This window comes from Athene noctua, chromosome 7 (genome assembly GCF_965140245.1).
Source record: "Athene noctua chromosome 7, bAthNoc1.hap1.1, whole genome shotgun sequence".
Classification (NCBI taxonomy): domain Eukaryota; kingdom Metazoa; phylum Chordata; class Aves; order Strigiformes; family Strigidae; genus Athene; species Athene noctua.
The window spans coordinates 23143854-23159617 of record NC_134043.1 but is presented as its reverse complement, the minus strand read 5'-3'; the positions used below and the strand labels follow the sequence as shown (position 1 = coordinate 23159617).

The window sequence follows — 15764 nt, the reverse complement described above, 5'->3', positions numbered from 1 at the left end:
GCCGCCGCCTGCCCCGCCGGGTACTGTAGTTTCCGCGGCGAGCCCGGACTACATCTCCCGCCATGCCCCGCGGCAGCCCGCCCGCTCCCTCCGGCGCCGCTGAGGCGGCCGGGCGGGCGTTGGGGCCGCGTGGGTGCCCGCGGCCAGCGGCGGGGAGCGCGGCCGCTCCCCCGGTGCGGGGGTTGCAGCGGCGTTGCCGCTGGCGGGACGCCGCACGGAGGACGGGGGACAGGAGGAGGGTCGCTAGGCAGAGGTCGGTGAGAGCCGCCGGCAGTGGGCGCCCCCCGGTACCGGTGGCGCCGCCCCCGCGGAGGGAGCTCTGCCCCCAGCCGGACTCTGCTGCCCTACCCTGCCCTCAGGGACTGAAGTAAGCGCAGTGCGCGTCGGCATGCGGGCGTGTACATGGCATCATGGAATCATTTTATAGCCTTTTTTTTAAAAAAAAAAAAAAAAGTAAAGGCAGGAAAGTTTTGTCAGTGATGCTTCAGCGAAGGGAGAAGTGGGAACTTTGTATGTCAGTTCTTTCAATGTTTCCTGTTGGAGAGTGACGCCCCGCGGGGCTCTGCCGGGTGTGCTGGGTGGAGCGTACCCGGGCTTGTGGGGGCGGTTTTTGAAGGATTTATTTAAAAGTGTTTCGAACTCCAGGGTAAACAGCGGCTTCTTGAGATGTATGACACTTGATTTTTATATTTCTAGAGCTACGTCCCAAAGGTTGTGGCTATCATCAACAGCTGCTTGCCAGCAGAGCAACTGAAGTCTGTGGGAAAACTCGTTTCTCTTCCTCGACAGAGGCCAGGCACCCAAATGGGGTAATGTCAAGTTGCTGGTCTTACGTGTTTCTCTGTCTTTTCTGCAGGATCTCTGAGTGGAACCTTTACTTTTGCTGATACTGTAACAAAAACCAGATTCCTGTGTTTTTTCTGGTGCTTTGCTGTTATTTGGATGAAGCGAGCTAAACACACAAACGCGGTGATTGCAGTTGCGCCTCCAAAGCGTGGGTTAGGACAGTATGCGCCGTGTACTGTCTGGTGGTCTGCAACATTGCCACTGACTTCAGAGCTGGCAGGGCGCGTTGCACCTAAGCAAAGTCCTTGTTGTCATCCAGAATCTTGCAGGAATGTCAATGAGCGAGGTTCTTCAAAGTAAATTACATATAGTAGTAAAACTCACGTTGCTGTATCTCCATTCTTAGCATCTTTAATAAACAACATGGTTTGTGTTGAGACAGATCATCTTTTGATTGTTAGGCGATACAGTTACATGCTCAGTATTTTGTAGAAAATAGGGCTGAAAAACAATTTAAGTGATGAAAAGATAAGTACATAAATGCACGTTCACTGTGCATGTATATGTATGTATACATAAAGTCAACCCAGCTTTGTTTTGGTTTTTTCTTCCTACTTCAACACCAACCAGCAGAGGGTGCACAGGTTAACTAGGAAGCCTTATATCTCAACTATGTTTACCATTGATGGCTTCCTCTTGATGTTGAACTTGAGAACACATTAATTTAGTAAATCAGTTTCGTGTTGTATTCGCTGTATAAATAGCAGGAAAAGACGTGAATTACCTCATAGAAAAAGCAGAAAAATAGGGGGGAAAAGTAAAGGATTGCATAAGAATACTGACGTATTTAAATCCCATTCTACACTTACTGATATGTGGGTGGACAACTTGTCGCTAAAGTTAAACAAATGCAGGATAATAGCCTAAAGAATTACTTGCGAATTTGATTCTTTATGTTATGCAATATTTAAGAAATTTGTAGTAACTGTTATCTTCTTAATTTCTGTTTTTCAAATTATTTTAGTCAATAATATTTATAATGACACAGTTTCTGAGGGTGCCTTTAGTAGGTGTTACAAACATAGAACAGCAGAACAATTAACACTGAAAATGTTACTATAAATACATCTATATAAAAGTAGAAATTCCATTCCAAGAGTGATTCTAGGATATGAAAATATAATTCTAGCTTCAGTTGGAATGAAAGTATTTTTCACAAGTTGAAGTATTTTGAATTTAAATCAAATACTTTATTGAAGCTTCATTTTCAAGGCAAAATAGTATTTGATAGTGAAGTCAGAACATCACTATTATAAATGGAAGTAATGCAAAACACTTGTCCTGATCAAAACAAGATCTTTCAACATTCCAAAAAAATTATGAAAATGTTTGAATATGTTAGTCAACAAAATTGCTACATTTCTTTAAAATACTGTGATTTTCTTGAATCAGCATTTTTTCATGAGCTTCTGTCAGAATGTTTTATCGCCTGCCTTTACAAATGACAAAATAAATAAGAGCTCAGATTTAGTTTAGCATAGAAAAAATTGTTAGTCACCTATAGCAACTGAACTCCACATTTTATCCATACAATTAATTCAAATAAAATACTTCTGTTAGTTATTTAATGCTCACATTAATTGATTAAAGATTCAGTAAATAAAATGCATCTATATTTCTAAGGTACCTGTTTCTTTCTTCCTTGTTGGCCATTCATGTCTTTTTGATCTTGCAGTTGCCATTATTTAATCTGTAGTTGTATTTTTTCAAACTGTGTTCGTTAGCTTAAAAACATATTAACTAGTGTAGTTGATTACCACAGTACTGCAGAGAAAGCTTTCTTTGCTTCCACTGTCTTCTAAGATCAATAGAATCATATGCCAACAAGAATTAATGTTGCAGTTCATAGTCTCAATTGAAGAACATTTTCCCTTTTTTTATGGGAATTGTTTCTCAAAAATAAAAGAATAAAAATACAATTATAAGCTCTGTGGTTTTATAAGATATTGAAAAAATATAGCAGAGTAATTCCAACAGCAGTATCAAGATGGAGAAGAGGTTGAGAAACAATTCTCAATGAATACAAGATTAGGGAATTAAATAATATTTGTTTAAACTCGCAAAGATTTCTAGGTCTCTGCTTGTCCCTGATAACTGTCTGCTTTCTTACTTTTAGAAGTGATTACATAGTACCTACATATGTTATTTTATCCCAAATAATGTACCTTCATGTTCTGTTGCTGATCTCCTGGATGTATAGTGATTCAAGTAAATGTTTTCAGTAAATGAGTAGTTTTATTTCCCTCTCTCCTTCACTCTACCATTTCATAACCTATTTCCTCTTTGCTTGACTTTTTAACAGTCTACCTGGCATGTGGTGTAAGAACAGGCTCTTCTTACTCAACCTTTCTGTACATGGAGTTAAAAATCCTATCTGGTGGGATTTCTTTGCTTGTTTTTATTTGCTGTTACTTTTTAACCAATGTTAATTGTGTTGTCTCTACAGGAGTCAGAATAAATAGAAATAATTTTTTGTTTTGTTTTTATTTTCCCCTTGGTAGTCAGTGCTCTGCGGTAGTTTTACTGAAGTTGCTGTGTGCCAGCAGGGAGGCCTGCCTCATTGCTGGTGATGATGCATGAGAAGGAAAATCAGTTGAGAGTTTTAGATCTGCTGAGTTTGAAAAGTTGCGAAATATCCTATTGTTTCAAATGTGCACAGTTTTTTTTTTTTGAAGTATATTGTTGAAAGACTAATCACAAAGCCCCAAGAGGGCATGTTTAGTCACTTGGTAGAATACAATAGCATTAAGCATTCACTTAATGAATGAGTCTGGTAGACAGTAAAGTCCCCTCCTCCCCCCCCATTTTGAAATAGTAAGAAATATTAATATGTATATATTCTAAAAATAACCCATTGTAGTTCATAGTTAGACATTCTGTGTTGCCATTATCTTGAAGAATTTTCACTTTGTGTCCATGATTGCCACTTGCCACTTTGTGTAACGTGTTCTGGGTTTTGGTAGCGTTTAATAGTGGTAAAGCAGATGAGCTATACTTTACAGGAGAGCACTGTCAAATGTGTAGCTAAGCTTCTAGGTGCCAAGCAGAAAAAGTAATTGTGTTAAGTTCATTGTTTTCAGAACACTTTTCTGTCTAGAAATGTAACATAAGCTGCACATACTCTTCCTAATATAGACTTTTTTTTTTTTCTTTCTTTATAACGGGCACTCTACAAACCTCAAAGATGACAGGTAATTTCTGTTCTGTGTTGGTTGTTTGTTTTTTTTCTGACATCTCTTTCAGAACCGATGCTTCTGAAGGCTTTTACTTATCGATGACGTGGTTTACATATGTTTTGGTGTGTAATTCACTATTTAAAAAACAAGATTAGAACAGCTCTTTTCTCTTGTATCTCTAGTTTTTCCTCTGTGGATGTGACTGTTCAGAGGTTTTAATGCCAACATCAATTAGTAATGTATTATTTTAGGTCTAGCTGGTAGTTGATGCGTATACTTTCTTCCGCACGTCCACCTTCAAAAAGCTGTACTAAAGGTGCTGTGTTAGATTGCTTGGGGAGGAGAGTAGTTTTAAGGCTGTTAAAGTTTCTCAATGAAACTGAGGACCGGATCCATACTTGCAACAATGACAAAAGTCTGAATGCTAAAAGAGTGCTCCACTGGGCAAAAAAATTTTCCATATTGCTTTTGAGTGTGGTTACTAAGTACATTATTTCTTTAAAGTTTTTTCTGAAAAATAGGTATGCTGCCACAAAATATAGGCATTTTTAATGTAATTCAGTTTCATTATAATATCCTTAAAGGTGAAGGTTGAATTGCTTTGATTAATAATCAAACTTAAAGCCTTTCTAACCATGGCTCTGAACAAGGAAATAACTTAATTCTTTCAGATAACGTTTCTTGCTGTCATGGCTTTAGGGTATGATCATCTTATCTGACAAAGAGAAAGGGTGTTTGCCTCTTTCATTAACAAAATCAATTAGATAAACAATCGAGCAGTGACTTGCTTCTGAAAATGTAATTTAGGCTTCCAAGTAATTTAGATGCTTTTTGAACTCTTAGTAGCCAGATTGCCTATTAATCTCATGATCTATGGATAACTAACTCTAAGGGATATACATGCATGTCTCCAAGGAGTTCCTTCCCATTTAGCACTGGATGCAACTGTAAACTTAACTCCCCCACCTATCCCACTCTCCTTGCATTTTCTTGATGTTTCAGAATTTGTCAGCTAAAATTGTGCAATTATCACTCAAAGGATCACATTCTTATAAAAAGAGCTGCATCTCTGGATTCTACTGATGCAAGATCATTTTAGTCATCTGACTATAATTCCCATCTGTGCATCTTTTCATGTTCTTACTGAGATATTTAGAAAGCCAAGAAAAATTATGTGACTAGCCTAGCAGCTGAATCATTGTATTTTATGTTGAATATCAGTGCAGGAACAGGAAATGCAAGTTACTATCTCAGGTCTTTTTGAATGATTGAAGGAGGAAGAAGATTTGTAAACAGTTCGCGACGTAATCATGGAAACTTTATCGAGGCATTTCTATACTTTAATAATAATGATAATAATTTTAGATCAGATTGAGTTTTGGGTTTGGGGGAGATTTTCTATTTGCTTTTGTTTTCAAGAACATTGCCTTTATGTAAATTACACATTTTGCAGAAATTGTCATGGTGTGTTAATTTTAATGTCTCATAATTATTATTTCATAATATTCCACATATGTTAATAATTGTGCATTAAGTTATTAAAAATGCATACATGTTTTCAAAAACAAAGCATGAAAAGTTTGTGGTAATTAAAGTATAAACTGCAATTGTTTTAGTTGCTGAGAACATTTTAGAAAAAAAAAGAGCCATAATAAGCTCATTAACATTAGAAGAGGTTTTAATTTTTTAATAGGACTAAATGGTACATTTTCATTGTATGGTGATGCCCCATATTCTGGTAACATTGCAGTCACCACAGTTGGAATTAATCAGTGTTTTTAATTTGCATTGACCAGACAAAGGCAAACCTCATTTTATTTAATCTTTGACAAATAAATTTTTTATTTTCCTGTAGGCTTAAAATGAATAAACAATGCCCTTTTTAAAGCGTGACTCATTCAAAAGTACACCTTAAATGAGGAATTGTTCATTTCTTTGCCAAGCTTGTATTGATCTTTGCAAATTAATCTTTTTTTATTCACAGTACAAGACTTGTGATCAAATAGTACTATCTTCCTCAAGATAAAAATCTTCATTTTGTAACCAATTTGCACAGAATGTTTTCTGATAATGTCTGTATTTAAACTATGCCTGTTCTTTTATAACTATATTTTGTATTTCCAGTGCATTAAATTTGTGTGTGCGGTTTATACAGAAGAAGCACTCAAAAAAAAAAAGAAAAGAGTCAGGAAAAAATAGGACTAAGAATAATTTTTAAAGTCATATGCAGAACACTTGAAGGAAAAAAAGAACAAAGGCACATCAGGGTAAAAGTAGTAGGAGGGGTATTTCATTTTACTCATCTCCTAGAAAGCCTACTTTAACAAGAATATGCAAAAAAACCCAAAAGCCAACAAGAAAAAATGCTGGCACTAGCTACACACACTTGTTGTCTTTTGTTATTAATACTATATGAAAAGATTCCAAGTAAAGTAAAATACAGCAGTGTAACAGAGAATTAGACATGTCATAGAAAAATCTCAAGCACTTCATATATAATTTGCATGAATAGAAATTTAAAATGTCAACCCATTCATTTCAAAGAGGCATTAAACAGGGATCGGGAGAATACATGGCAGAAATTTTGAAAGGCTTTCTGTTGCATAATGTTTACACTTTAAAAAATCTTTCATTTTCTATCTAAAAGTGTAAAGTCACAGTTCTAGAATGAAGTCTTTTGAAGATGGTTACCTAGTGAGTGGGGTGAAAAATGTCAATCTCAATGACAGCAGGTACCTACTAGAACAAGTGGTTTCTTTACTGATCACTTCTAGCTTATCTTCTTAAAGGTACAATATCAAACTTGGTTTATTGTTTTTGTGTGTATGTCTTTTTTTTTTTTTTTTTTTAATCTTTCAACTGGTTTCATTCCAGTAGCCTACTTTGGGATTATTTGGGCTTTCAGCACACTGAAGGGATGTTGCTATTTTCTACAAAGTGTTTAAATTGATGCTATAGTAAAAGATTATTGCTAAAGTTGATATTGGTGCTTGATTATTTGATCAGTTTCTCATGTAAGTGACATAAACAATGAAGTTACAACAAAACTATAATTTGAGTTAATTGTGTTTTCAGGTCTCTGAACAAAATGAATTTCATTACAAGGCTTTCTGCTTTATGTTTGAGGAAAAGCAAGTTGCAACAGAGGCACCAAAGTGGTAGACGACCAGCTGTTCCACTTGGATCACGGATTTTAACTGATCCTTCTAAGGTTTTTGAGCACAACATGTGGTGAGATGTTTCTTCAAGGCTGATTTTCTTATATTTTTGTGTGTTGCTATGATAAATGAGTACATATGACAATGCATATGAGTCCATATAACAGTGAACTGCCAGAATAGATGTTGAAAGGTAGTCCTAGTGAGAACTTGAGACTATCACAAGTAACCTGACAGTTACGAGTTCTCAGTGACTTGTGTAAAAAGCTGCTGAGCAGGTAGTTAATCATGGCATAAAAGGCAAAATATCATTATAGATCAGTAATGAATTAGGAGACAGAAAGTGTAGAGGATAAGTAGTCCATGTTATAATGGCAGAAAGTTCCTAGTTTGGTACAATAATGCTGTATATTGGATTAGCACTGTATTCTAAAATTGACACCATTTCAAAAGGAACATGTTAATTACTTGTATTCTTCTGAAGGTGTACTGAAGATGTTACAGATAGCTCAGCAGAAATTTCCATACAGTACACAGTTGTCAGAAAAGGTACACTGAATCTTAAATAAATGATATGATAGCAGAGGAAACATTAACAAGTAATTGTTAACAAGCATAATAATTGCCTTGTTTTGCAGCAGTACATCTCCATCTCTAAAAGGTGTTTTTATGATTAATGGGGGCTCAGAAAAGTGTGAGAATGCTAGTCAACACAGTGGGAAAACTGAGATCGAAAAGTCTAGGATTTTTGACTGTGGAATGGAGATGAATACAAAACAGTAAGTGATACAGGAAGTGTTAGAAGGATTGAAGAATATCTAAATCTGTCTAGAAAGTAGGAGAATATCTACCTAAGATACTTAGAAGACCAGAAATTTCTATTCCTATAGTCCATAACTTAAGAACAAGGATGAAAAGGGAATTTAGAAGCTATACAAGAAATTATTTTCTACATAATTTTCAAATATATTTTTGAATTCTGCCACACACCATTTTTGAGAGCAAGGATTTAGCAGAATTAGAAAAGTGACTGGATGTGGCTAATGTTACTCCTATGTTATGTTACCCATTGGTCATCATGACAAGTTTCAGGGTTTAAGCTTACTTCATAAAAGTAATCTGCAGTTCTTATACCTTCCTCAGAGGTGTCCCCTGCTGGCAACTGGCAGAGAAGTTACTGAACAAGCTTTTGTTCTGAAATAAAGTTTCCAACTTGCTTTTTTTTTTTAATTTTTTTTATTATTCTTTTTAGTAGTCTTTTAAAATTGTTAATTGATCCACTTTTTAATCTAAATTTAATCTAAATTATTTAAAAGTTTCCCTAATAAAATTCTAATGAATAAAAAGGTTTTAAGAGAAGAACATGACACAGAAGATTGTCTTCATTACTCTTTTTAGTCTAAATTTGGTCTTAACTCATGAGGTAAGATATGCAAATAGATCTGTCACCTGTTACTGTTTTCTAAATTAGCTGTCCCCAAGCCATGGTTCCCAACACATACCACCTTAAGACCAAATCTGGAGTTATCTATACTTCTGTAAATTCCTTGGTTGGAGAAGCTGGTTATTGTGTTAAAAGAGTGTAAAGTTTATCTCTGTGGTTCATAAATCTATATGTAGTGTAGTTCTTAAGCATCTTCCAGTCTCAAGACCTCCTGCTAGATGGAAAAATCCTTTGCTTGTGTGAATGCTGACTCAAGATACAGGCTATATAGTCTAGGTAGGAAAAGATTTTAAGAAAAAGATCTCCCTTTTTCTGTAACATTGTGCCTTGATGAAACTCGGTGTTGATTAATTTTTTGTTTCCTTCCTAATAACTGATCACATGTAGCTTCAGTTTTTCTTGCTAGTATTTGGTGACAGTCTAATACAGAGTTATCAAACTATGATGCGGGTGCTTTGGATGGATTGTGAAGATGGGATTGGAAGGAACAGAGTTGTTCATAAAGTGGAGCTGCAGATGAATCCGTATAGCTTAGAAGGGAAAACAGGTGAAACTGAGTTGCAGCAGCGGCTGCGTGGAAGTTGCGAAGGTCTTGATAAATCAAGAACCTGGCTATGAAGTGTGTGGAGGTCCTTGGGTCTGAAGCTGGCTGAATCAGCAGGGTTCTCACTAGGGAGGTACAGGGGATCAGGATGAGTGGTGGTTGAGCTAGGTAAATCACGCAGGGTGTGCATAAGAGATACATCCTCCCTAGCGTTGATGTATGAGGATTTATATCCTTCTGTTTGCCACTCATCATCTTTGGTAATTCATGAAGTGGCATCCTTCTTTTTGCCTGTGTGTGAATTGGCAGGGAGCCAAGAGCTGCTACCATTGCTGCTAGGAATACTAAGCAAATTAAATTTGGGAACTAATGCTTTAGATATTGCTGTGGTGCTTTTCTGTCATTTGGAGAGAGAAATAATGAATGATGCTAAACATTGGAGCAAAAAATGTCTTTTGCTTCTGTTCACGTTAGTAATTGGCATAGTTTTCACATATTAGTTTTCAGAAATGATTAAGACCTATGTAAGCAGAAAAGTTAATGGAAAAGTGGTAAGTTGAGTAAGCTGAACTGAAAGTAGCATTGCTTGATCTCGTGTCAGGCCTACTCATGCTGGCAGTTCCTGGTGTGGTTAAAATGGATAGCTTGCTTTGCTGCTGTCAGTGTTCAACTTAAAACACTTCTGTACTTAAACACTTCTGTGCTTAGAATTTTTCTGTATCCTGTGTTCCTGCCAGCTTGTATTGGTGAAGGAGGGGCCTCATTTGAAGCATCCATACTATGTAAATAGTCTGCATAAGAACTGTGCTATGTCCTCTCTTTTGCAGATTTTGATCAAGAAGTACTACTGCAGTCCTGTTGTTTGGCGTCTTCCATATAGAAATTTGTAGGAAAGAGCCAAGAGATCTTTCTTCAGCTTTATGAATTTCCAAGGAGAGATAAAAGAGAAAAAATTGTTGATGAAGATAGAGGACTTTAGGCACCTGTAGTATTGCGTGTAGAGCCCTTAAGGGCTCTGACGGACACACAATGGTGGATTAAAATTGATCAGAAAAAGCTTATACCACAGGAAAATCATACCGTCAGCCCATCTGACAGATATTATTGCCGTGTGAATAGTCCTTGGTTTCAGCTTGCTAGAATAGGCAAGGTCAAAACCAGTGATAGCAGTGAGGGAAGCAAGTCTTTCCAAGAGGATGGCTGCTTAGTAATGCTTCAGTCATACAGTTTTATTCTATTACAACATGTCTGTCAGAGCCTTGACGCTGCACAGGAACATTTGATATACGAACAAATACAGGAAGGGGAGAGGCAACCTGCTGGGGACAATACTAAGAAATATTTCGGTAGAGATGCGGAAACCAAGTCTGAGGCAAGCAGACAAATACATACCAATTAGTCTCCCACAATTAACAAAAGAGGAACAGTGAAGGTCTAAGAATTAAATTACCTGTATATCACCAAGCATGGAACAGGAAGATGCTCATTAGCTTTTAGACACAGTTAACTTTTTTCAAGTTGGCACCTTGTTCCTTTTCCCATAGTAACCAATGGAATTTTAGTCATAGGCTTTCAGTTAATTGATTTCGGTAGGATTAGGATCTAACAGGTAACTTGAATTATGTTAATCTAATTTAATCTGTTTTCTAAAAATGTTCAGTCTGGGCAGTTTGGAGAGATGGCTGATTTGCTTTTAAAAGCTGCCAGCAGCATGTTTTTGGGCACTCTCCATTGTGGCCTGATGCAAACACAGAATCTTCAGGGAAGGCAGTTTAGTCATCAGGGTTAGATCTTGGCTTGGTTTTGTGGCCATTTAATGGATTAATACAACATTTAGTGAACCACTTTACAAAACAGTAGATAGCATAGACTTGAACCATTTCAACACTGCTTGTCTTGGGAATGTCTCATTCTTTTTTCTAAAACTTTCCTGTCTCTATTCCGCAAATAAGTAAAGTCCTGTTCATCAATTCCACCTGTTCCACTTGAATAGGTGGATTATGCTCACTGTTTCTGGATCAGCTGATTCCTTTGGTAAATGACCTTTGTACTTCATCATGAACATTACTAATATGAGAAGTTTCTTGCAACAGGGTATTTGTTGATAGGTCTATTACTATATCCAGATAAATGCAGTTCTAATGGAACACTCAAAATACATTCCTATAAGTGCATTCAATTTACAAGATACGTGTTAATCCTATTATTAAGAAAAAAAAAGCGTACTATTTCAGCCTCTTTGCAGTTGCAAGATTTTTCTTAATTGTTTCACTTGAGTTTGACCTAACTAGTAATTCATTTTTATCTGTTACACACTGAAACTTAATTTTTAAGTCAGTCTCCTTGTGGTCATTTGCTTGCATTAGAAAAAAAAATGTACTTGAGACAGTGTAGCTAATTTCTGACTTTTTTTCCTGGGAAAACCATTATGGAAAATCCTATTTAAAGGCTAATTCTTCAACTACCTTCTGCAGGGACCACATGCAGTGGTCACAAGAAGAAGAGGAGAATGCCAAGGAAAGAGCAGCAGAGAACTCACTTGTGAAAGTCCATTGGGAAGACCAAGGTAACAAATTCATAATGGCTTAAAAATTCCTATTGTATTGCTACTTATTAAAGCATTTAAAGATGCTTTAAAATTTAGGAGCACTCTTTTTATTTCTATGTTTTCATGTCTAAATTTGTTTGTTTTTTTCCTTTGTTGCATCAAAAGATTGTCTCAAAGTGTTTTTCTAGCAATTCAGTTACTTATTTTGCATGGGGTGGGGGCAATATGCTCTATATAAAACATCTGTATGGTGCAGTTGCAAGTTCTGGCTCTTTTGCAGTTTGTCAGAATAAAACTACAGGACTTCATCAAAGGGAATGAATTTGCAGCCAGCTAGGGTGCTGGGGATGAAAGTTCACATGTACAATATTCAAATGCTTTTATGATTTGTAGAGTGTTTATAGAGCTGGTGTTTGTACATTGCACCATATTTCAGTTAAGTGCCATGAAAGTTGCACTGGTCCAAGCTGGTCCCAGCTTGCTGCCTTGGCCAGGCTGAGCTGGGAGTGCTTCAGGAACTTTGTGTGGAAGGTGCTCCTATACATTATGCAGAGTCTGCTCTGTAAATGATGAAGGAATTTTATGTGTGTCTTTAGAGGGGAAACAATGTTTTCTGCATTTCTGAAGAATGATAGGTCTAGGTTCAGACTGGCAAACTAAACCCTGGACTGAACTCTACGATAATTATGTATGCTAAAGCTGGAGTATCAGCTTGATACTAGCACAGAAGACTGGATTCTTAGTTTGTCCCTTTATTGGAAAGATATTCCAAAAACAGTTACTTGGATGTTCTGGGCCTCAGTTTACTTGGCATGTCTGGAAACTGTCTAGATAGTGTCATTATGACTCAGTTTCATTGATGTAACTAGGGTACATGTTGGAGTTTATTTGAATTACCTGTGAATGTCTTTTGGATTGTGTGCCCTTTGTCACTTTGAATGCTCTGAGATTGTCATCCTGCCCTTTTCTGTTACTTCTCACATTCTTTATCTAAATACAGGAGTGCAATGTTTGTTTTTTAAAAATGACATCTAATAGTTTCATTTGTTTTGTATAAAAAGTTGAAAAAGAGCTCATGATTGAAAAGTAAGTTGTGTAACCATGTGGCTCATGGAACCTTTCATTCTCCATGTACAATCAATTAGAACTTAGTTTCTGCTGGTGAGAAATTAAATAATCAGGCATTTGTCTATTGCCAAGAAATACAAGAATCCAAGGACATTTCCTATCAATGACCCTCTGTTTAGAACTTGAATAGGTGAGCATTGCTGATAGTGTTCCTTCAGAAAGCTTCAGCTTCATTCTGCAAGTGGAAGTACATTTTGGCCTGGCCGTGTAAACAATGAACTAGACAGAAGCTAACGAGCAGGTTATTTTGGGGCCTCGGAAACTGCAGTAAGGGGAGAAAGACAAGACAGACTTCAGCAATACTATTATATCATTAAAATAGAATAATTCTAGTGAGCCTTGTCAAACCAAGAGAATGAACTCATGATACTACCTTTAGGAATTTCATTTACTTATTAGTATGTCCAATTAGTTTTCAGACATGCCTGCTAGTGTATGAAAGATTCTGTCAAGGAGAAAAATCAGTTGACTATGGGATTTTTTTGTCTCAAAAGGTTATATGTTTATTAGTTTTGTAATTTTTATATGCTTTGGAAAATTTAGTAGTCAGGCTACTTAAATATTTAAAATTAAACAAAAAGTTGATAATAATGCATGAGTGGTTATTATGCAGTGGTGCAGGAGTGGCCAGAGAAAGAATGGAAACTAAAGTGTTCTTTCACTTGAATTTATGTAATACCATACTAATACAATTTAAAAGGCTGACTTTAGCCATTGCTTTTCAATTCTGAAATCTGGAAAACTTAATGGGAATTTAAGTTCAAGGGTTCTGAGCAGACATAGAAAAGTAGTGACTAGAACAAGGGGTGATAATGATTTAGTAAGCATTTGAGTAGAAGGTTTGTTTTTTATACTGAATCTGAGTAATCTATGAATGTGCAACTTAAAACTGTTGAGATCTGGTATATATGACCTCAGTCAACTTTGCACTTACATTATAAAACAAGTCTGTACAATTACTCTACATGGCTGGATCTTGCCCTTTAATAATACAATTGGTTGTATTAAATGTTAAATTAAAAAAATTCTGCAGATTTCTAGGACAAGGCATTCTGCCACCTCCTTGCCACTTCCCACTGCCTGTCTGTGCCTCTAATGATAATTCTCAGCCTTGTTTATCTCAGAAAAGCTGTAGCGATTTAGGAAATAGTATGGTAAGATTTAAATGAGACTAGTAGGAGAAATGCACCATATATTTGCTCTGTGCATTTATATTAAAAGAATTAACAGGTCAGCGTAGGTGAGTAGCGACAAAATAAAAAGGCAACACATTATATGTTGTACACTTAGCAAGAGATGCCAAGGGTAACATGTAAATGCTTTGGGAATGAGGTGAAAAATCAAGAAAAAGATTTGGTTTGGTACTTGGGAGGGATGAGGAAGGGAAAATCATCAACAATGATTTTGAAGAGACATTGAAAAAGCTGTAATTCTTATCTTTTTATCAGTCTTCCTTTGAAAGGGTTAGCTGCAGTCCAGTGGCTAGCACAATTAGTGCTAGTGAGGAGGAGGAAAGATCTTGTTCTTGTACTGAGAAAAAACAGGTTACAGAGTACATTCATAGAGTACATGGATGACTGGGAAAGCAGAAAAGAGAATATCTAGGTTTTTTAAAAGGGAGGCAGGAAAAGAGAAGAGTCAGAGAATTAGTTTCAGTTCCTGGAAAAATACTGGAAGAGATAATCCAGAGCTTGCAGACACTGGGTTTGGAAGAACAAAGGAGATGAATACTGGCCAACAAATATTTTTCAAGAATAAATCATGTAAAATCAAGCTAATTTCCTTCTTGGAGAAGGTTACAAGCCCTGGGGATAAGGAAAAAACAGCAGACGTCCTGAAATTTATCCTTAGTCAGACTTCTGACATGCTTTACTTGACATTTTCATAAGCAAGTTAGGCAAGCGAGATCTAATGAAACTGCTTTTGGGTGAATGAATGCCTAGAGAGGTCCTTTCGGAATGGAAGGCTGTGCTGGGCGGAGAAGTGTTTTGTTCCATGTCCAGTTCTGCTTGGTATTTTCATTAGTGACCTCAGGACATGGGAGACTTGAAGATGATATTAAGTGAAGAGATGTTTCAAGTATGGTGAAGGACAGGATTATGTTTCAGAAAGGTCTTGGTAAAAGGTGGAAAAAAAGGATCTGAAAGATATACATTTGCTAATAATAAATGCAGAATACTTTGCCTAGGAATAATTCCTTGAAAAAAATACTGGGTTCTGGAACAATTGGTTAGGTAGTCATTTTGCAGAAGAAGATCTGAGGGTTGTGGTGAATCACTAGCTGAATCAGCAGTGTCATGCTGTTGCAAAATGGCAAGCTGGGAGTTATAAACAGGATTACAGCCTGTAAGCCTCATAAAATATTCCTTTTGCTCTGCGTTGATAATGCCTTTACCAGAATGCAGCACCAAAAAGTAGTAAATCAATTGAATAGAATCTGGAGAAGAAAAATTAAAAGTATCAGATGTCTAAAAAAGATTACTTCTGTGGAAAAAAGAGATCTAAGTTTATACAATCTAGAAAAGAGATTGTTTATGGGAGATATAGTAAAAGACTTCAAGTAAGTAAATAGGTGTTGCAAAGAGAAGTGAGTAATCTTGGCTTTATCTGCTTGGTTAATGGGGCAAGAATTACTGGACTTAACCTGAAATTTCATTATTGTAATTCAGGTAGTGGAAAAGGTTTCTAACTGTACAGATGGTGAAGGGCTGTAATAAATTACTGAAGAAAGTTGTCAAACCTATATGAAAGATGGTATTTTAAGAACAAGTTAAGACAAATTTCTGTGGAGAAGGAGTATGAATTCCCTGACTGGGTGAAATCCCTTCTAGTCCTATTCTTTGACATTCTAACATTCAGTTAAAATGTTTTGTGAATTAAAAGTTAGCACAAAGGTCTATTGTAAGTATCTCTGAAGTAT

The 15764-nt window shown here is 36.5% G+C and overlaps 1 protein-coding gene across 3 annotated transcripts in view; it reads left to right on the top strand.

Moving 5' to 3' along the window:
- Positions 1–15764, top strand: part of METTL8 (methyltransferase 8, tRNA N3-cytidine) — a 35543-nt gene that overhangs the window by 5344 nt on the left and 14435 nt on the right. Inside the window, exons 1-4 of one of the 3 annotated variants that reach the window (XM_074910476.1) lie at positions 8–367; positions 697–809; positions 7098–7253; positions 11643–11734. In XM_074910476.1, the coding sequence (XP_074766577.1) occupies positions 805–809; positions 7098–7253; positions 11643–11734 (253 nt within the window). In that variant the 5' untranslated portion in view covers positions 8–367; positions 697–804. Of the gene's footprint in view, positions 1–7; positions 368–696; positions 810–7097; positions 7254–11642; positions 11735–15764 lie in introns of those variants that run through there. The other 2 variants (XM_074910474.1, XM_074910475.1) reach the window with 2 other exon arrangements.